The 16,960-nt window shown below is 34.5% G+C and overlaps 1 protein-coding gene across 1 annotated transcript; it reads right to left on the bottom strand.

The window, feature by feature from the left end:
* Window positions 1-3,832: 3,832 nt before the first annotated feature.
* On the bottom strand, window positions 3,833-14,701 carry LOC128998478 (carbohydrate sulfotransferase 11-like). The gene is made up of 3 exons (XM_054424621.1): window positions 14,379-14,701; window positions 11,866-12,068; window positions 3,833-10,425 (listed from the first exon to the last, which is right to left on the bottom strand). Exons 1-3 carry the CDS (start codon window positions 14,479-14,481, stop codon window positions 9,754-9,756), a joined length of 978 nt encoding a protein of 325 aa, XP_054280596.1. The 5' UTR covers window positions 14,482-14,701; the 3' UTR covers window positions 3,833-9,753.
* Window positions 14,702-16,960: the final 2,259 nt, after the last annotated feature.

Below are 16,960 nucleotides of genomic sequence, written 5' to 3'. Positions count from 1 at the left end.
GCGGGTCGAGTTCCCGCAAGGCTCAAATGACGTTCCATGACGTAAGCTTGACTTCACGATTTCATGACGTTAACACTTCCCAGTTCCATTCCTTGTCCATTTTAGTGGTTCTGGTTCTGGTTAGTCGTTTCACGCTACTGAACGCTAGCAAGTGGCAAGTTTCGCTGAACTAATTTCATTGACTTTTGTCATAGATAAAACATACTCCCTTTTTGTTTACTGAAGCAAAACATCCAATCCAAGGTCCAGCTGTTGCAAATTTGTATTCATAAAGAGTGCTATTGAATGAGCCATTCACAGATGGCAAGTTAGTTTTGAAATACAAAGTTTAGTTTTAAATTTAATTTTGTATAATGAAAGTCAACCTAAGCTGGAAGTAGAAAGGAATTTAGCTTAATATTTAGAGGGGGGGGGGAATCTGAGTGAATTGACACTTTAAATTATGTAAACATAACTTAAGTTAATATGAAATATTTAGTAAATTTGGTAAAAATTTAGGAGTATAACATAGATCAAGCAACAGAGATCAAGCCATATGCTATGCAAAATCACATCTTTTAAGGCTAAGTTGCCAAATATTTAGTATGGATGGAGTTTCTTGTTACCCTAAAAGTGGAGATGGAGAGGTTATCTAGCTTACAAATAGAGCTCTTACAAAATATAGTTATTTATATTTGAAAATTAATTGTGTATAGGTACATATTTCACCATACCGTCTCAAGAACTGTAGGATATTAATACACTATCCCATATCAACTCGAAATAATAACAACGATACCAGTATATCAATATTAAACATTTTAAATATTCGGTTGTCAATATTAAACAATCAATTTTGGCGATTTGACACTTTGCAGAAGAAGCAGATGTCAACTACAACACTGTCACAGACAGTGCAGATGATCTGAAGGAATCTTGGAAAGCTGGAATATGGGAAACGTGCTATCACTATGACGCCTCTCCTGGAAAATTTATATTTTTAAGCCATTTGGTGACTTTCTAAGGCAATTTTAAACATCTATAACTGTGTCCAAAAATCTCCATACAATTTTTGGGCGAAGTGTATGTTTGAATTTATCTTTCCAGGGTCTAATGGAAGGGGGCATCCCCCATATGGAACCGCCACAGCAACACACCCAAATGCTTTATATACCAGGTGTTCAACTTCAACAACGAGCTAGACATTAAAGCAGATATTGCAATTGTAACACACTTAAAATAACTATATTTGTTTAGTTAACATTTAAACCAATAATAAATTTTTATACGGACGAGTACTTACTACAATTATACTGGAGTGTTCATAAGTTGAAAATTATCCCCTACCAATATGACCGTAGTAGTATCAATATAGGCAATGAGTGATGCAATAAACCTGTGTTTGGGAATTTAGGAAAGTGCTTGGTTTTCTAACCTACCACTGGGGATTCTGGGTGCAGCATGGGGATATTAATCCAAAGTTTTTTAGAAAGGAAATGTTGGGAAACCGAGGAGATCACATGATATTATAATAGAGATACTTAAGAAGATAGGTAGCCCGGCACTGAATAATGTAGTTAATGTTTTAGAGTCATGACCGATAAGGACGTAGGCTGCCCAACCAATCAGGAAAATGAGGAAATCCCATACTTCATCAGAAACTGATCTGTATGGCAAATGCTAATTGCTAAAAGTAGCTTGGCAAATGCTAAAAGAGTGGTAAGTCTTTAACATTATATATTTTTATTAATATTTTGCTCTGAGTACATTTTTCACTTCAATCCCTATTTGCTTGATTGTTAAATATTTTTTTAAGAAAAAATGCAGTTCACAGAGTCAACAAACTAGGAAAACTAATTGAAAATTGCTATGAACAAAACTGGAATAGCAATAAATAAACTGAATAGTTCCTCAGAAGCTGTAAAACCTTTAAGATTCGTACACTTGAGTACGGAAAACAATTCCACAATTATTGAAGGGTTATGAACGGCGGCTAATCGGTACAACCAATTAAAGGGTTGAGTGGATGAAGGGGACAAGTAACAATTTTGTAAAAATTTAGTTAAGATGCATGGATGAAGGGTGTAAGTGATGCTCTATACAGTAGGCCTACACTGACTCCCATAGTCCTAAGTATAATAACAGCTGAGTTATTTTTCTAACATAGGGATTAAGTACAGGAAATGCACCCAAATGGAGTGTATAAAGGTGGTAAGTGCTTCACTTGCCCCCTTCATCCACGTAAAGTTTCACTTACACCCTTCATCCATACTCTCTGTGTGCTTCACTTGCCCCCTTCATCCATGTAAAGTTTCACTTACCCCCTTCATCCATAACTCTTTGCGCACTTGTCCCCTGCACTATAGTAGTCCCCTTATTGTTAGGCAATAGTAGCGTACGTACTGCAGCTAACATCATATCCAAATTAGCTGACAATGAAAATTACCTTGAACATTTCCTATTTGCATTTTAGTGCGTTTAAAAAATGTATCGGACCGTATTGGACCCACTTAGTACAATGAGTTGTTAGCTATTCATTATACTGTAGGTAACTGCTTCCAAGAAGTAAAAGATTGTACATGAAAAAGAAATACTTCTTAGAAATATTTCAGAGATAAGACTGCTAAGCATCTAATAAAAGACAGTTATTACTTGCACATTTATAAATATTTAGTATTTTTAATATTGTGGTATTTCTTTTGCATAGCTGGCTTTTAGTTACTATTTTTTTGTCAAAATTACAAGTCAGCATATAAAGTCTATGATAAAGACTTTATAAGTAAGTTTACTTATTACATTTAAGTTTATTTTGGTGCAACAACCTTATTTAAATGTACTTTTTATGGTTACATGTTGAAATAAAGTATTTTTTTTATCAAAAATAATTTATTTCAATCGTTTACATCACTTAAACCCCTTCTTCCACTACGAAACAATTTTTTTTAAGTGGATAAAGGAGGTAAGTAATAGAAAAGTTAAAATTTTAATATTAAGGAACATTTCAATTTTTATTAAGTATTGCGCAAACAATTTTAATTCTCTGCCCTTCCTAATAGCGTTTTAAGAATGAACAAAAATTAAAAAGTTATAACCTTCAAACTTTAGGTCCATTTATCTCAAAAGTAACAAAATGTTACTTACCCCCTTCATCCACTCACCCCTTTCAATAGTCATTTTTATTTTAAAGATAAGATAATCTACGTAAAAAACAACACAAAACACTAAGTCTTAGTTAATGCACCTAGTCTAAAGATTTCCTGAAGTCTTTGTGATGTAAGATGCAGTTCTACAGTATCAATTAGTCAAGACCGACCGAGATTGCTACAGCAAACACCTCAATCAAACAAACCATACAAGCAACAAAAAATCATAGCACTAGCACCAACTTAATACAGTATATCTAAAAATAGCTTCATTGCTTGGTAATGAATGGTTAAAGACAAAATAAAAGCCATGATATTACAACATTAAAGGCAAAGCAAAAAAATTAACAAAGCACATATTTAGTTAAATTTTTTACCCAATATTAGAAAATATATTGAACAATGGGTCCAATGGTGGCCCTGAACATTGCTTCAAAATGCTGCCAGTGACAGTAAAATGTGAGAATCTTTTGAGTAAAATGTAACTTTTGTTTTTATTGTGTCAGTTTGTACTCTTTCTTGCATTCAGGTAAGCGTGATCTCACAAAAAATCCTAAAAACCTATGGCCTTGTGCTTTATGTTACATTCTTAACTCTCTGATCAAAAATATATTGACTCAAAAAGTAGGTATTAAAAAACATCCAATATATATATAACTTATATATATATATATTTCAGAAAACATTATACAAAAACTTTTGTACAAAAATGTGATCTTGTTTAAGATTTATAATCTCATATAGAATCATACAAATTTATTGATTACAATTTCTTTGTTTACTATTTAGCCTACAAGTACAGTTTTGATTTTATAAGATATCATAGTCAGATATTTTCATTACAATATTACAATACTGACTTAGTTAAACACTTTGAGCACCTATGATTAAACATTTTTTTAATCATGCCTATTTTTATTAAGATTTTCCCTAATTTTATAAGAATAAAAATCCAAAATATTTTAAGTTTCAGATAGACAATCAAAATGTATCGAAAAAGCCTGTTTTGAAGTGCAAATTCAATTATTTGTCCAAAAAAATACATAACGTGCAAGTATTAGAAATTTTTTATAATTAACACACATTTTTTATCAAATATCTTCCTTAAGGCACCTACGATGTTTAAATCCTTAAATCCCTCCTACATATAAAATCAAAATACTAAAAAAAGAGACTAGTTTCAATGTCATGAGTTAACATTAAACAGTTGACACATTATTGGATGGTTAAAATACAACTTCATCCTTATTCCTTTTTGAACTAACTACCACTTGGTATGTTATCACAAATTTAAGTACCGGTTCATACAATTTCTAGAAAAAAAGAAAAATAACATTTTATAAACACGTTTATTAGATCATTACCACAATAAACATAAAGCTAAGGAATTATTGAATCCCTCATAAATATTAAACAGGGTGTTTCAGAATTCGTGTTATATTTTAGGGCATTATTCCTGGGTAAGAAACATATCCAAATATCATATTTAAACCGTCCGGAAGTAATTAGTTACTCAAAAGCCATCATTTTGTTTTCTCCTTTATTAGTTATATATAAAAAAAATGGTTAAACATGCAAAATTTAAAATTTGCACATACAAATGTCTATGACAACTAGACAAAGCTACAAAACAATTATGACAATTCATAAAACAAAATGGCGGCCATTTAAAATTTTGTTTCTTAAATAACTCAAAAACCGTTAATTTTACAAACATTTTACTAGAATAACTTTTTTAAGGCAATTTAATTACAAATCAATTGATTCCTTACCTTTTAAGATTGGACGAATATTAACTGAGATATGGCAGCTTTAGTGATAGGTGACCACTGGAAGTTAGTTGCTATGCAGTGCATAAAGTGGATAAAGTCTGCCACAACAATGCAACAGTCTCCTTCTGCTTTGCAAGTTATTTTTAAGCGATTTTAGATTATTTAACACAGTAATAAAATATTACATAACACTAAAAGTATCTTTTTTTATCAATTATCTACAGGCCCATTTTTGACGGTGCCAACGCCCTAGGCACAACTAATAGTAGCACCCTTTTGCAATATTTATAACAGGGTGTCCACCAACCGGAAAACCCGGGAATTATGCGGGATTTTTTTTAACTTTGAATTATACGTGAATTTTGTATTTCTACCTGGAGTTTTCAATTATCCGCAATCGCACATGAAACAGTGACGTTTACATGACCACGGGAGACGATATTATGTCTACACACGGCCTCGAGGGATGATCAGAATTTTCCGCGATCGCGCAAGATAATGTCCACATGACCGCGGGAAAAGATCAGAATTTTGCCTCATTCATGGAAGACGATAATCTCCACGTCAGCGGGAGATGATTACCATTTTGCCACAATAGCAGGAGAAAATCACTATGTCCACACGACCAGGGGACGATATAATGATGTCTTCATCGCGGGGGGCGATTAAAATTTTACCGCCATCGTGTAAGACGAGGATAATGTCCTCACGACCACGGGAAAAGGTCAGAATTTCACCTCATTCGCGGTAGACGATGATAATCTCCTCACGACTGCGGAAAATATTCAGAACTTTGTCGCAATCCTGGGATACGATTACGATGTCTACACGGCCGCGAGGAATTATCAGAAGTTAACCGCGCCTGCATGCAATTACAACCACAATTTTTTTTTATTTTCCAAATTGTTTGCGCCCCCCAAAAAGCCAATTGCCTCGAGCCTATTCGATAAATTGGCCCTGATTATATATCATTAGGATGGCTTAAAAATTGCACACCTTTTTACTGTCTTTAAAATTTCACACAAAACACCCAAACTTTTTATATCAGCTGTGGTGAAAGTCTACGTACATGTTTACAAACTAATTAGTGCAATTTTTAAGCCATCCTAATGATAGAAGATAATTGATAAGAAAATAATAAACTTTTAGTGTTATGTAATATTTTATTATTGTGTGAAATAATCCTCGGCATGCACTGCAACTAACCTCCGGCGGTCGCGTATCACTAAAGCTGCCATATCTCAGTTAATATTCGTCCAATCTTAAAAAGTAAGGAGTCAATCAATTTGTAATTCAATTGCCTTAAAAAGGGTAAACTTGTCTATTTTTGTAAAATCAACAGTTTTTGAGTTGCTTAAGAAACTAAATTTTAAATGGCCGACATTTTCTTTTATGAATTTGAAGAATTGTCATAATTTGTTTGCAGCTTTGTCTAGTAGTCATAAATGTTTGTGCAAATTTTATATTTTGTATGTTTAACCATTAAAAAAAATTAATAAATAAAAAACAAAATGGCGGCTTTTGAGTAACTAAGGACTTCCGGACGGTTTAAATATGATAATTGGATATGTTTCTTATCCGGAAATAATACCCTAAAATATCCCACACAAATTCTGAAACACCCTGTAGATGTTGTAAGTTAAAATCACAGAGGTTTATGGACGAGTTTAAGGTAATACTAACAAAGAATCCATGCTCCTACCAACTTATGATAGGAAGGCCTCAAGGAATCGTTCTAAAGCTCTTTTATCACATTGCCACAATTATGACACAATAGTAATGCCTCAATGGTATGGAGGTCTTGTGGACATTGGGGGTCATTGTCTCGTATAGAGGTAATGTTAACTGGCTCTAATAATGTCGCGATATTATTGTCTGTGAGATATGTTAAGTCACTATTCTATGCTAACAAGCCAAAGACTCGATACAACTTGGAAGTCAGCATCCAATATTTACGGACGGAATACACCTTCAGTAGTAGGAAAGTGTGCATGAATTGATGCGTTACCATGGTGATAGAAGTTATTTTTCATTAATTTGTTTCTTTTTTTATCACACCAGTAAAAAATCACCCTGTACAAAAATGATGGAAGAAAATCTTGTAGAGTTGGAGGGTTGATCATATGTTCTGGAGTATTAAATATGTACTTTTAACTTGTTAATATTAGCTGAGATCACACTGGACGTTTTTTTTTAGTGTAGATTGCTTGAAAGTAGAACTCATAGAATCTTATGTCACATTAGTGCGGGGAAATCGCATAATGCAACAAACTCGAGCGATATTCTTGTATGAATGGGGAAAACAAGTGGATGGCATATGAGTGAAAATTCTGAAACGTACGTTTTCAGGAAAAGCACTTTTAAAATTTTTTGTTCCGATTTTTGAAACTTTTATAATTTTTTTATTTCATTAACTTTTGAAGTTTCATAAAATGTCCATGGTAACACAATATCTTTGGTGATTTTTTATTAATAGAGCATCTTTGATGGAAAAACACAAAATTTTGTCACGACCATTAGGGACATAAAACTGAATATTAAAAATAGTTAATATTATTTTTATAACTATGTTTTTCTATAAATTAATTAACTTTTATGGCCATTATAAAATAAACAGCTCACTAAGATTTTGGTATATTTGGTCTTTCTAGAAAAAAATAAAAAAAGGCAATAAAATCTTTTTAAGTTCGTTAACTCTGAAAAAACTTACATGAGACCCGATAAATCGTTATGTTTTTATAGAGGTGTGCTTCTTTTGTGTATACAACATTAAAATATGATGATATATTAATTTTTGAAATTTTTATGATAGAAATCACAGGGACAAGCGGTACGGTCGTAAATTGTCTGGAATAATCTAAATACTTCTAAACAATCCTTCAATTATACTGTTAGTTATAATAAAAATATATGATTCAATTTAACTACACTGTTCAATTTACAATGATATTTAAGTTATTGTCACGACCAAACAAAGTATAATCCATAAGGCTGGATTGGTCGTGAAAAAACCCGCGATGGTCGTGACATTACACGTTATTTGGCTCTGTTCTGGCGGTAGCCCTGCACCTCATGTTCGAGAATAAAAAGTGGAAACATCTTATAAATACAAATTAACACCGTGTCTACTTCATCGAATGACTACGTATGGTCATGAAACTTGCCTTTATTAATATTGTAATTCCTCCTTTCAACTCGAAACGACCGGCATTACAATCCTGACGTACACCCCGAACTATTCTCTAAAACCAACTGACTCTGTCAATGCCAGGCTTGCCACTGTCGCGCTCCAAAGTTGCAAATTTTTCCCTAATGGTCGTGACGTCAAATCGAGGGACAGACCTATTTAGTCATGGTAGTCAGTTTTCAATGAAAACAAAAATTATCATATGCTCCTTTTTCGTAAATTTAATAACTATTGATGTAATAAAAATATGACATTATATATATTTCGGCATGAATAATTATTCTAAAAACAGCATGAAAGCTGCAAAATGTACCCTAGGGATACGTGACGGTCGTGAGTTTTGAGACTTTAAAAATACAAAAAAAATACCTAGAACCTACATATTACATATAAACTACATATTCAGTATCTACGAAGTAAAAGGCCAGGGACATAAAAACGAATGTTTCAAATGTTCACTCCCATATGCAGTCTTGTGGAGGCAGTCACACCAAGCGATACTCCTCATTATCACATAGCTTTTATATTTAACATGACATTTTCTCAATTATTCAAACAAATTTTTTACTGCAAGTTCTACTAAAATTATTAGGATCAGTTTATCTTAAATATAAAAATAAATTTTTGCTGTTTATTTTTACATACGGGTAAGTTTTGTATTTGTTAAGTTATAATTACAATAACTTATAAGTTATAAGTAATAAGTTATAATTACTGTGTTTTTTACTTTACTAACTGCAAGTGTTCTTGACATTAATTAATTGTGCGATTTGGTTTAGGGTTTGTATCGAATACAACTATGATGTTTGATAATGTTTATATAAGTTCGGTAATTTACATATAAATTTCTCAATTCTTTTACTTTGTTAACTTCAAGCTAATTTATGGTGTTTTCTTTGTTCTATCGTTATTTTAAATTAAATTACCTCAACTCATTTCTTTAACAAGATGTAATGTCAATATTTTTTAATACTAACTATGTTTTTATTATAATATTACTGTGGTGTAACTTTCTTGTACGGTGTGTTTACTACCTTCCTACCCATGCAATAAAATCGTGTAGTGTGTTCCCAACCTTAAGGTACTATTCCTAAGCAAAAACTGTAGGGGCCATAACTCCCGTAGTTGACAGGTACAGCAAATGTGTTACCTTTGTTGTATTGCAAGAAAAGGTGGAAGGACAAACATGATTAACAAAAGGCCATGTCCACTGTAAGCATCACAACGCATAGCGGAACTTTAAAAAATGTTAATCAAGTCGAGAGTTATCTTTTACAGGACGATTAAATATATACAAGCTTTTTTTTGAAAAAGTTCATTCTGACTATGTACACCATTTACATAGTCAAAGGTAACAGTATACAATGAAACATAAAAATTCAAAAACAATATACTAATCTGAAAATTGTTTAATCTGAGAACATTACAAGATAAACCTGATAATGTGTGTGTTGAAGCAGACACTTAATTGTATGGGCTGGCGTGACTGAACTGCTCATGCAAGCAGTCCAAGCTACTTGGGTTGTGTGACCCCAGTCACGGCTAGAGTCGCTATACACGTTGCTTAGGAATGGTACCTTCACAGTAGGTTTTCACATATTTTATCATGATTTAATTTCTTGAATTTTCTTGGACTATTTTAGGCAGCATTAAATTTCAATTTAATTAAATTTCATTCTAGCTCATATCCTAGATAACTTTGTAAGCTATATTGGAATAGTTTGAAATCGTTATAGTATATTTTATATAAACTAATAATACTGTTATACGGTAATTGAGACATGGATTTAGTTACAAGACTGGATGTATTGGTGGGTTTAATTCTTGGAAATAATATATCACTTCCGACATAGTTCAAAAAATATTGAGCATCGACATTCAATGTTTCATATTTACCTATAAAATCGTAGTTCACTAAACACGGTTCACACAGTTTATTGATGGGCATCCAATGCTCATTAAATACACTGTTTTTAGATGTCAAATAAGCAACAAACTCTGCAAAAGTCACGTCGTCACCGTTCAGTAGTGAAAGAGGCGAAGGATTATTTCTGAAGATTTTAACAATCTTACGACCAAATCGATTGTGGAAGTACTTTGAACTGTTGTACTGCTGTTCAAACTTGTTTCTATAGGCAGATACGAGCCTTTCGAACGGATGGCGAACGAAGATAAATTTAGTATATGTTCGGAGCATTCCCTGGACTTGAGCACTTGTAAAATTAATGAGAGAGGGGATGTAATGTTGTTGATGAACAGTTGATGGAGGGATGGCTAATATGTCCGATGTCTTGGTCATTCCTATCATGACCATGAAAACCCTCTTCCAATTGGTACACGCCACCTATAACAGAGGAATATACTTCAAACAACTCATTATAATCATAGATCTATACAAATCCTTATCTTATACAGGCTGTCCCAACTCTCTGGACATATGTATATGGGTACTGCTTAGGTCAATACAAACACATTTCACCATAGGAACATGGTTCCGTGGTGCCTATAGTCCTCGCCACCCTAAGTTGAGGCAGCCAAAGGCCGCACTAGATATACACCGGGCGGCCTTGGGCTGCCTCAACTTAGGGTGGCGAGGACTATAGTTTTCCATCTGTCAGTATTTATATGTTTTTTAGAAAAGATTAAATAACTCCTAAACGGTTTGAGATTCAGCGTTGGGATTTCGCAAAAATGTGTATCGTATAATTTTGTTTTAAATTATACCAAAAAATTATCAACCGTTTTAAAATGGCAGCCATTTAAAATATTTTATGCCAAATTTCACGAAAACCGTTAACTAACCAAAAAATTGCAGAAGACAAAAATGTTAGTACATTTTATGTAATTTTCAATGATAACGTACTTTATTTGTTAAGATTGGATGAATAACAATAAATAAATTAATTAATAAAACTTGAAGTAGCCAAACATGACTCACGCTTCATGCTTCTTGAAGTTAGGTATCCCGTTTGATGGTTTCAGGATTGCAGTCAAATCATGAACATCTACCCCCATCGTGGAGACATTGGTTGTCTCCCACCAGCCACCATAGCAGCGAAACCATTTAAACACATCTTACGATCTCGGTGATATCATGACCGTCTCCGACAATCACAAAAAAATCCCAAACATTAAACGGAGCGATACACCAGGAATCCACAAAAACACCCATTAGGGGGGAAAAAACTACCCTGAGATCACGGGAACATCTTTAACATCTCCTGCGTTCACTGGGACATCATTGTCACATACTATTATTATTAGAAAATAAACACTTGATTTTGTTCAATTTTGTGTGTAGAAAATTGTTGACGTACAAAACGCTAAGGCCCCAGGCCACGGTCTTGGTGGCCTAGTGGTAAATCCGGCACTGAATTCATTGATTTCTATGTAGCCCTGGAGTTTGGTTACATCCTGCACCACTGGTTGGTGCAATGGAAAAGGCCGTCACTTGAATATGAAAATATATGTACATACATGTTACCACAGAAAACGTACTACTATAACCCAGAATGCCAACCGCATGGTAAAAAGCATTAAGCGGTTTGAGAGAGCTTTGCCTGTCAATCTGTAGGCAGCGCCACTAGCGCTGCCATGCAATAGCAATTGAGGATTAGTGAGGATTTATTAGTGAGGATTACAGTCAATAGCACGCTGGTGGCGCTGCCTACGGATTGACAGGCAAAGCTCTCTCAAACCGCTTAATGCTTTTTACCATGCGGTTGGCATTCTGGGTTATAGTAGTACGTTTTCTGTGATGTTACCTAATGCAGCAAACATTTACCTTAGGTACATAACAGTAGAGAACTTTATGTTTGGAATCTACAAGTATATGTTCAAGTAGTTCTCTGTTGTTTAAAATCAAATCAATTTTCTCAACTTCTGAGCTATTGTTCAGAAACTTTTTACATAATCTATTCACATATTCTTGTCTGTTTGTGTAAATAGTCTGGTCATGGCTCCACTTGTCTGAATATATCTTCTTATCTATAAAAAAAGAGTAAAAAACAACTTATTTAAGTTTTACTATGTTTATACACAAGCAAGACTTATTTTGTTGAGTTTTAAGAAGGAAGCATAGAAAGCAATTAATTAGCGAGACTAAGTTAGTTAACCTATGGAATAGCATTGTTATATTATGATTTTTTCCTGAAATATCGGTAAACCAAAAGAAAAAAATTCAAATTTTAAAGTAATTTAAACTGAAATTCTTCAAATAAGACCTATAATGCATAGTACACCTAAAATAAATTGGTGGAAATTAAATTTTGCAAATCGTAACCTACACAGTACACAATCAAGGAGACCGGTAGGAACCGGGGTTATTGGGTGGTGGAATAAAACAATCTGTGGGAAATTGTTGGGAAAAAGGCCTAAAACTCGTAGCGCACTCACCTGAAAAATCTGGTACGAATACAAATCTAATCTGACCTAAGCAAACTTCTATGTTGTTTAGCTACATTCCTACCTATGTTTAGTATATTACTTATGATACCAGTAAAGGCATGATAAGATGGTAAACTTAGGCCATTCTTTCTTTAAACAAATTTGGTAGGGCCTATAGCATTAAGTCCTTTGAAGTTAGGTTAGATTAAGTAAAGTTTAGAATATAAAGACTACGTGTAATTAGTATGCCCCTGCCTGTCCATCTATATCTCGATAAGACAAATTTCCCTAGGGGAAACATTATCGACTAAAAAATTACTTGGAACGTTTTATCAACAGTAGATTTTGAAAATATTTTTTATAGGTATTCCTAATCTTTTCTTATTCTTCACTTGACTTAGCAGCATCAGCAATTAAGCCTACTTACGATGACAGACCTCCAAAAAGTTATATGGTATATTTGAACAGTGATATCACCTTATAATGTTACTATCACCAATTGAGATGGGGACGCCACCTAGATGCGTGTTTTAACCCAAACATGAGTATAGAACGGTGTGGCAATATGTGTAGATTTGTGACTGACTAAGATCTGCTGTTTTTTTAACCAGGTTCATTAAAGTCAAATGATCAGGAACAGCCTGGTTCCAGTTTCGAACCATCAAAAAGCTGCTGACTTTTCTCAGGATCTAACTCGCATCCTTTGTTTGCTAGGTGATTACTATAACCACTCAGATAAAAAGCTATTTATATGGTATTATTGAAAAGTGATATCAACCTGTAATATTAATTTGCGTAAAAAATTAATGGTAGGCTAGCCTATATTTGGATTCAGGAGGTAAAAAAAACCATAAAATAAGATATCAAGATTACAAATTTGTGTGGAGGCACCTTTATCCAAGAAATACCTTGGAGGCTTCCGTTTCTTCAGATGACTACAGGGGTTGCACCAGAAAAATAACGTTTCCCGGTTGAGCAAACATTCCAAAGATCCAGCACCTAATCTTCGCTCATGTGTACAATATCGAGACTAAACATGCATGACCAAGTCACTTCCATGGTGTCGTTAATGAAGCTACAAGAGGTCAATGGAAAAGATTATCGTAGTCACATCACTAAGCCGATGTCCCATTATAATTCCCTCTTTTTTGGACATACCATAACACATGCTTTTTAGTGGGTAAGTTATGTAAGTTTAAGGCTTAATTAATAAGAGGAAGAATACTTGTAGGAAGTTCTACTGTATCCATAACTTATCCGCTAGATTGCAATAACTGTCCTTTAAAGCAACAGAAAAAACATTAGAGTTGTGATCTAGATGAAATTCTCCACTATATCATACCATTTTCAAAGCAAAATCCCATGTGTCATTCATATAAAATACATGTTAGGCCTACAACAAGAAAAATAATAGGTAGGCCTAATGAAATTATTTTCATTAGTATGCTTACGTTTGTCTTGGGAACAAAGCTAGATGTTGCCTAACTTAACAGGGAGAGTGGCGTAGGTATCCTCACTAGGTGAGTTTAGGCTACTAACTACCACTGAAGACTTCAACATCTCCTATCCCTATGAGTGCACAAAATATACCTAGGCTGTTTTAGGTTAGTTGCAATTTACCAATTACTGATTATTTACAGTTTCACCCCTATAGGCCTAAATGGCTTAACTTTAACCTTCATAAAGTCCAAATATCTATACCAAACTTTTATGTAGAATTTAAAAGAAATTCTGCATCTGCAACAACAGTCATCATTCATGGCAACCCTATCCTAGGCCTATTATTCTGTTATACAGCCATCATTCCTGAATAGGTTTGGCCCTAGACTCCCTACTGTCGTTAGCCTAAATAATATGAATAATGACTCTATTACATAGATTGTATATTTATAACTAAATATTTGTTTTTACCTAATTTCCTTTCGTTTAAAACCTTTTTGTAAATATAGACAGTCAAGAAACAAAACACAAGGATGCATAGCAAACCGATTCTCAAAATTCTTGACTTGTTCATTGTGTATGACGAGCGTTTTAAGTTCAGCTTTTGTTAATGATAATAATACATTTTATTCTAATTAAGTATTTTATGAGGTCTATGATCTATGTGAAAAATATAGGCTCCCTATCACGGATTGACCTCGCGTCGTGCCTCTTCACCCTCTTCTTACTTAACCTAAACGTCCTAAACAAACCTACAGGGCTACAGGTTTGTTTGACTTTGAGGTTAAGTTACAGTAGTTAGGTACATACACAGAGACAGAATGACATTGACAGATGAGGATGAGGTCATGAGGATGAGCGAGTGCGGTGGGGCACACGGGAGGGACGATGGCTAACATAGTGTCAACGTTTGCCGCTAGAACCGCTAAGTTGAAAAATGTTAATTAATTTTATAATTTTTAGTTGTGAAATTAACTTTTTAGTTATAAAATTACCTTTTTAATTATAAAATTAAACTGCCATAACGTAACCTAACCAACAAAACTTGCTGATAATATAAAAAGATATAAGATAAAAATCAAATAAAGCAAAATCTTTGACAAAAAGTTAGTGTCCTCCATGGGTTTTGAACTCAAGACCTCCTGAACACCAGTCCGAAACGCTACCAACTATGCAACGACCGCCGCTGGAAACACAACGTCTCGTTACGGTAATCGTGAAATGAAATTATAAGTGCGTTAAAACAGCCGTGGCACCTGAGGGATTAGGAGGCCCCAAGGGTTTCCATGGGGTGTCCTAATCCGTCAGGTGCCACGGCTGTCTGAACGGAGTATACATGAAAAATGATTTATTTAATCAGGCAAAGTTAGGGCCACATGGCCCTCTCTTACACTTAAGCTACGGCCACACGGGCGTTTTTTCACACAAGAACGCAGCGTGAAAAAACGCAAGAAATATGATCAGCATTAAATTAAATGAGGTATGCCACACGCAGTGTGTTTTCCTGCAGTAGCGGGCGCCTATTTGTTTCAATGCTACTCTAATTTTTCGCGTGTTTTCACGCTGCGTTTGTGCGTGAAAAAAACGCCCGTGTGGCCGTAGCCTCAGTGATCGACCAAGCGCACGCCTAACCAACCATGGCCATACGTCCAGAAAACAGATTTTTTAGTGCTGTCACAAACCAGGGACGGCTATCAAGGGTTTTTATGGCTAGAGGGAGATCATTCCAAAAGCGACAAGCAGAAACAACAAACGCTCTGTCATAAACTGCCGTTCTATGATGAGGCATACACAAAGTTACTGAAGCAGAACGTGAGTTTCTTACACTTTCTTCAGCTACAACTTTAAAGTCGTTTAAAAAATATTTTGGAAATTTTGTTTTTAATATTGAATAGGTAATCGTGTTGCCTCAAGATAAGGCATTAACTATAGATATGACGTCACCACACCTTTAGCCATCGTCCCTCCCGTATGCCCATTCGGTGGTGCTGTAGCGACTATTTTTTTTAATAGATTGCTTAGTAGGCTTCGATTCCATAGACCAGGCAGCCTCGATGTACACTGAGTTAGTTGTGGTTGCTTCCAATTCATCCTGCAATTAAGGTTATTTGTTAGTTTACAATTAATTTGTTATTGAACATAAATGTGCTCAATCAAAGATTCATGTTGATATTGTTTTAGTTTTTGTTAATGTACCTAATTATATATTAAAGATAGGATGATCTACAGGTTCAAGGGATTCTTTGGGATGGCAGAGATAGGTGATCTTTATTGCCATGGGCCCATATCAGGCATACCTAACTACGTGGGAGGGGGGCCAAGGATAAAAAAAAACCTTTTGGTTATTTCTTTCCCGTGAATAGTGGGATTTCTTCTGCATCGTTCAGGGTGTATACTGGCCATTCTGAAAGTTCATGTTTGATGTGGTTCTTGAAATTTGAAGTTGTAAGGCTTTTCACGTCAGCTGGGAGGCTGTTGAACAGTTTTATGGCTGCAATTGGAAAGGATTTTTGTGTTTTACCCAGCCTGCATCTTTGGACTTCCAGATTTTAAGATTTACGAGTTCGATGTTGGTCTATGGTAGTTCTGTCATTAAATAGATTGATATTCTATTTGATATAGTTTAGAGAGTTGAAAATATACTGGTTATAAACTGTGAAGATTCTATTTTTTTTAGAGGTTTACAGTGTTCAAGGTCATGAGTCGAAGCCATAACTCTTAGCGCCTTCTTCTGGAGAATAAGAGCACCACTGCAGGCAGCCGAGTGTCCCCAGTTCAAATGACTGTGGATGGAACAAGGCATGATAAATTCCCAGAAGGTGGTCCACAGTCAACGCCTTTGTCAATTTCCTAAGAACACAAATTACTCTTGATATTTTGCACAGACCTTGGCCACACAAACGTTCCAATCAAGCCTGTTATCCAGCCAGAAGCCTAGAATTTTGACTGGTTCATTGTTCCTCGCAGGAATTTATCTTTTTAGAGACAATAATATTCTTTGAGTCTTATCTTCATTCAGTTTTAACTTATTGCTCTGGAACCAATCTTTAGCA

This window comes from Macrosteles quadrilineatus, unplaced genomic scaffold (genome assembly GCF_028750875.1).
Source record: "Macrosteles quadrilineatus isolate MER2022 unplaced genomic scaffold, UCM_ALF_1.0 Scaffold_7__1_contigs__length_78375512, whole genome shotgun sequence".
In the NCBI taxonomy this organism is placed as follows: Eukaryota; Metazoa; Arthropoda; class Insecta; order Hemiptera; family Cicadellidae; genus Macrosteles; species Macrosteles quadrilineatus.
The sequence above is the reverse complement of the archived record's forward strand: the minus strand, read 5'-3'. Positions and strand labels throughout refer to the sequence as shown.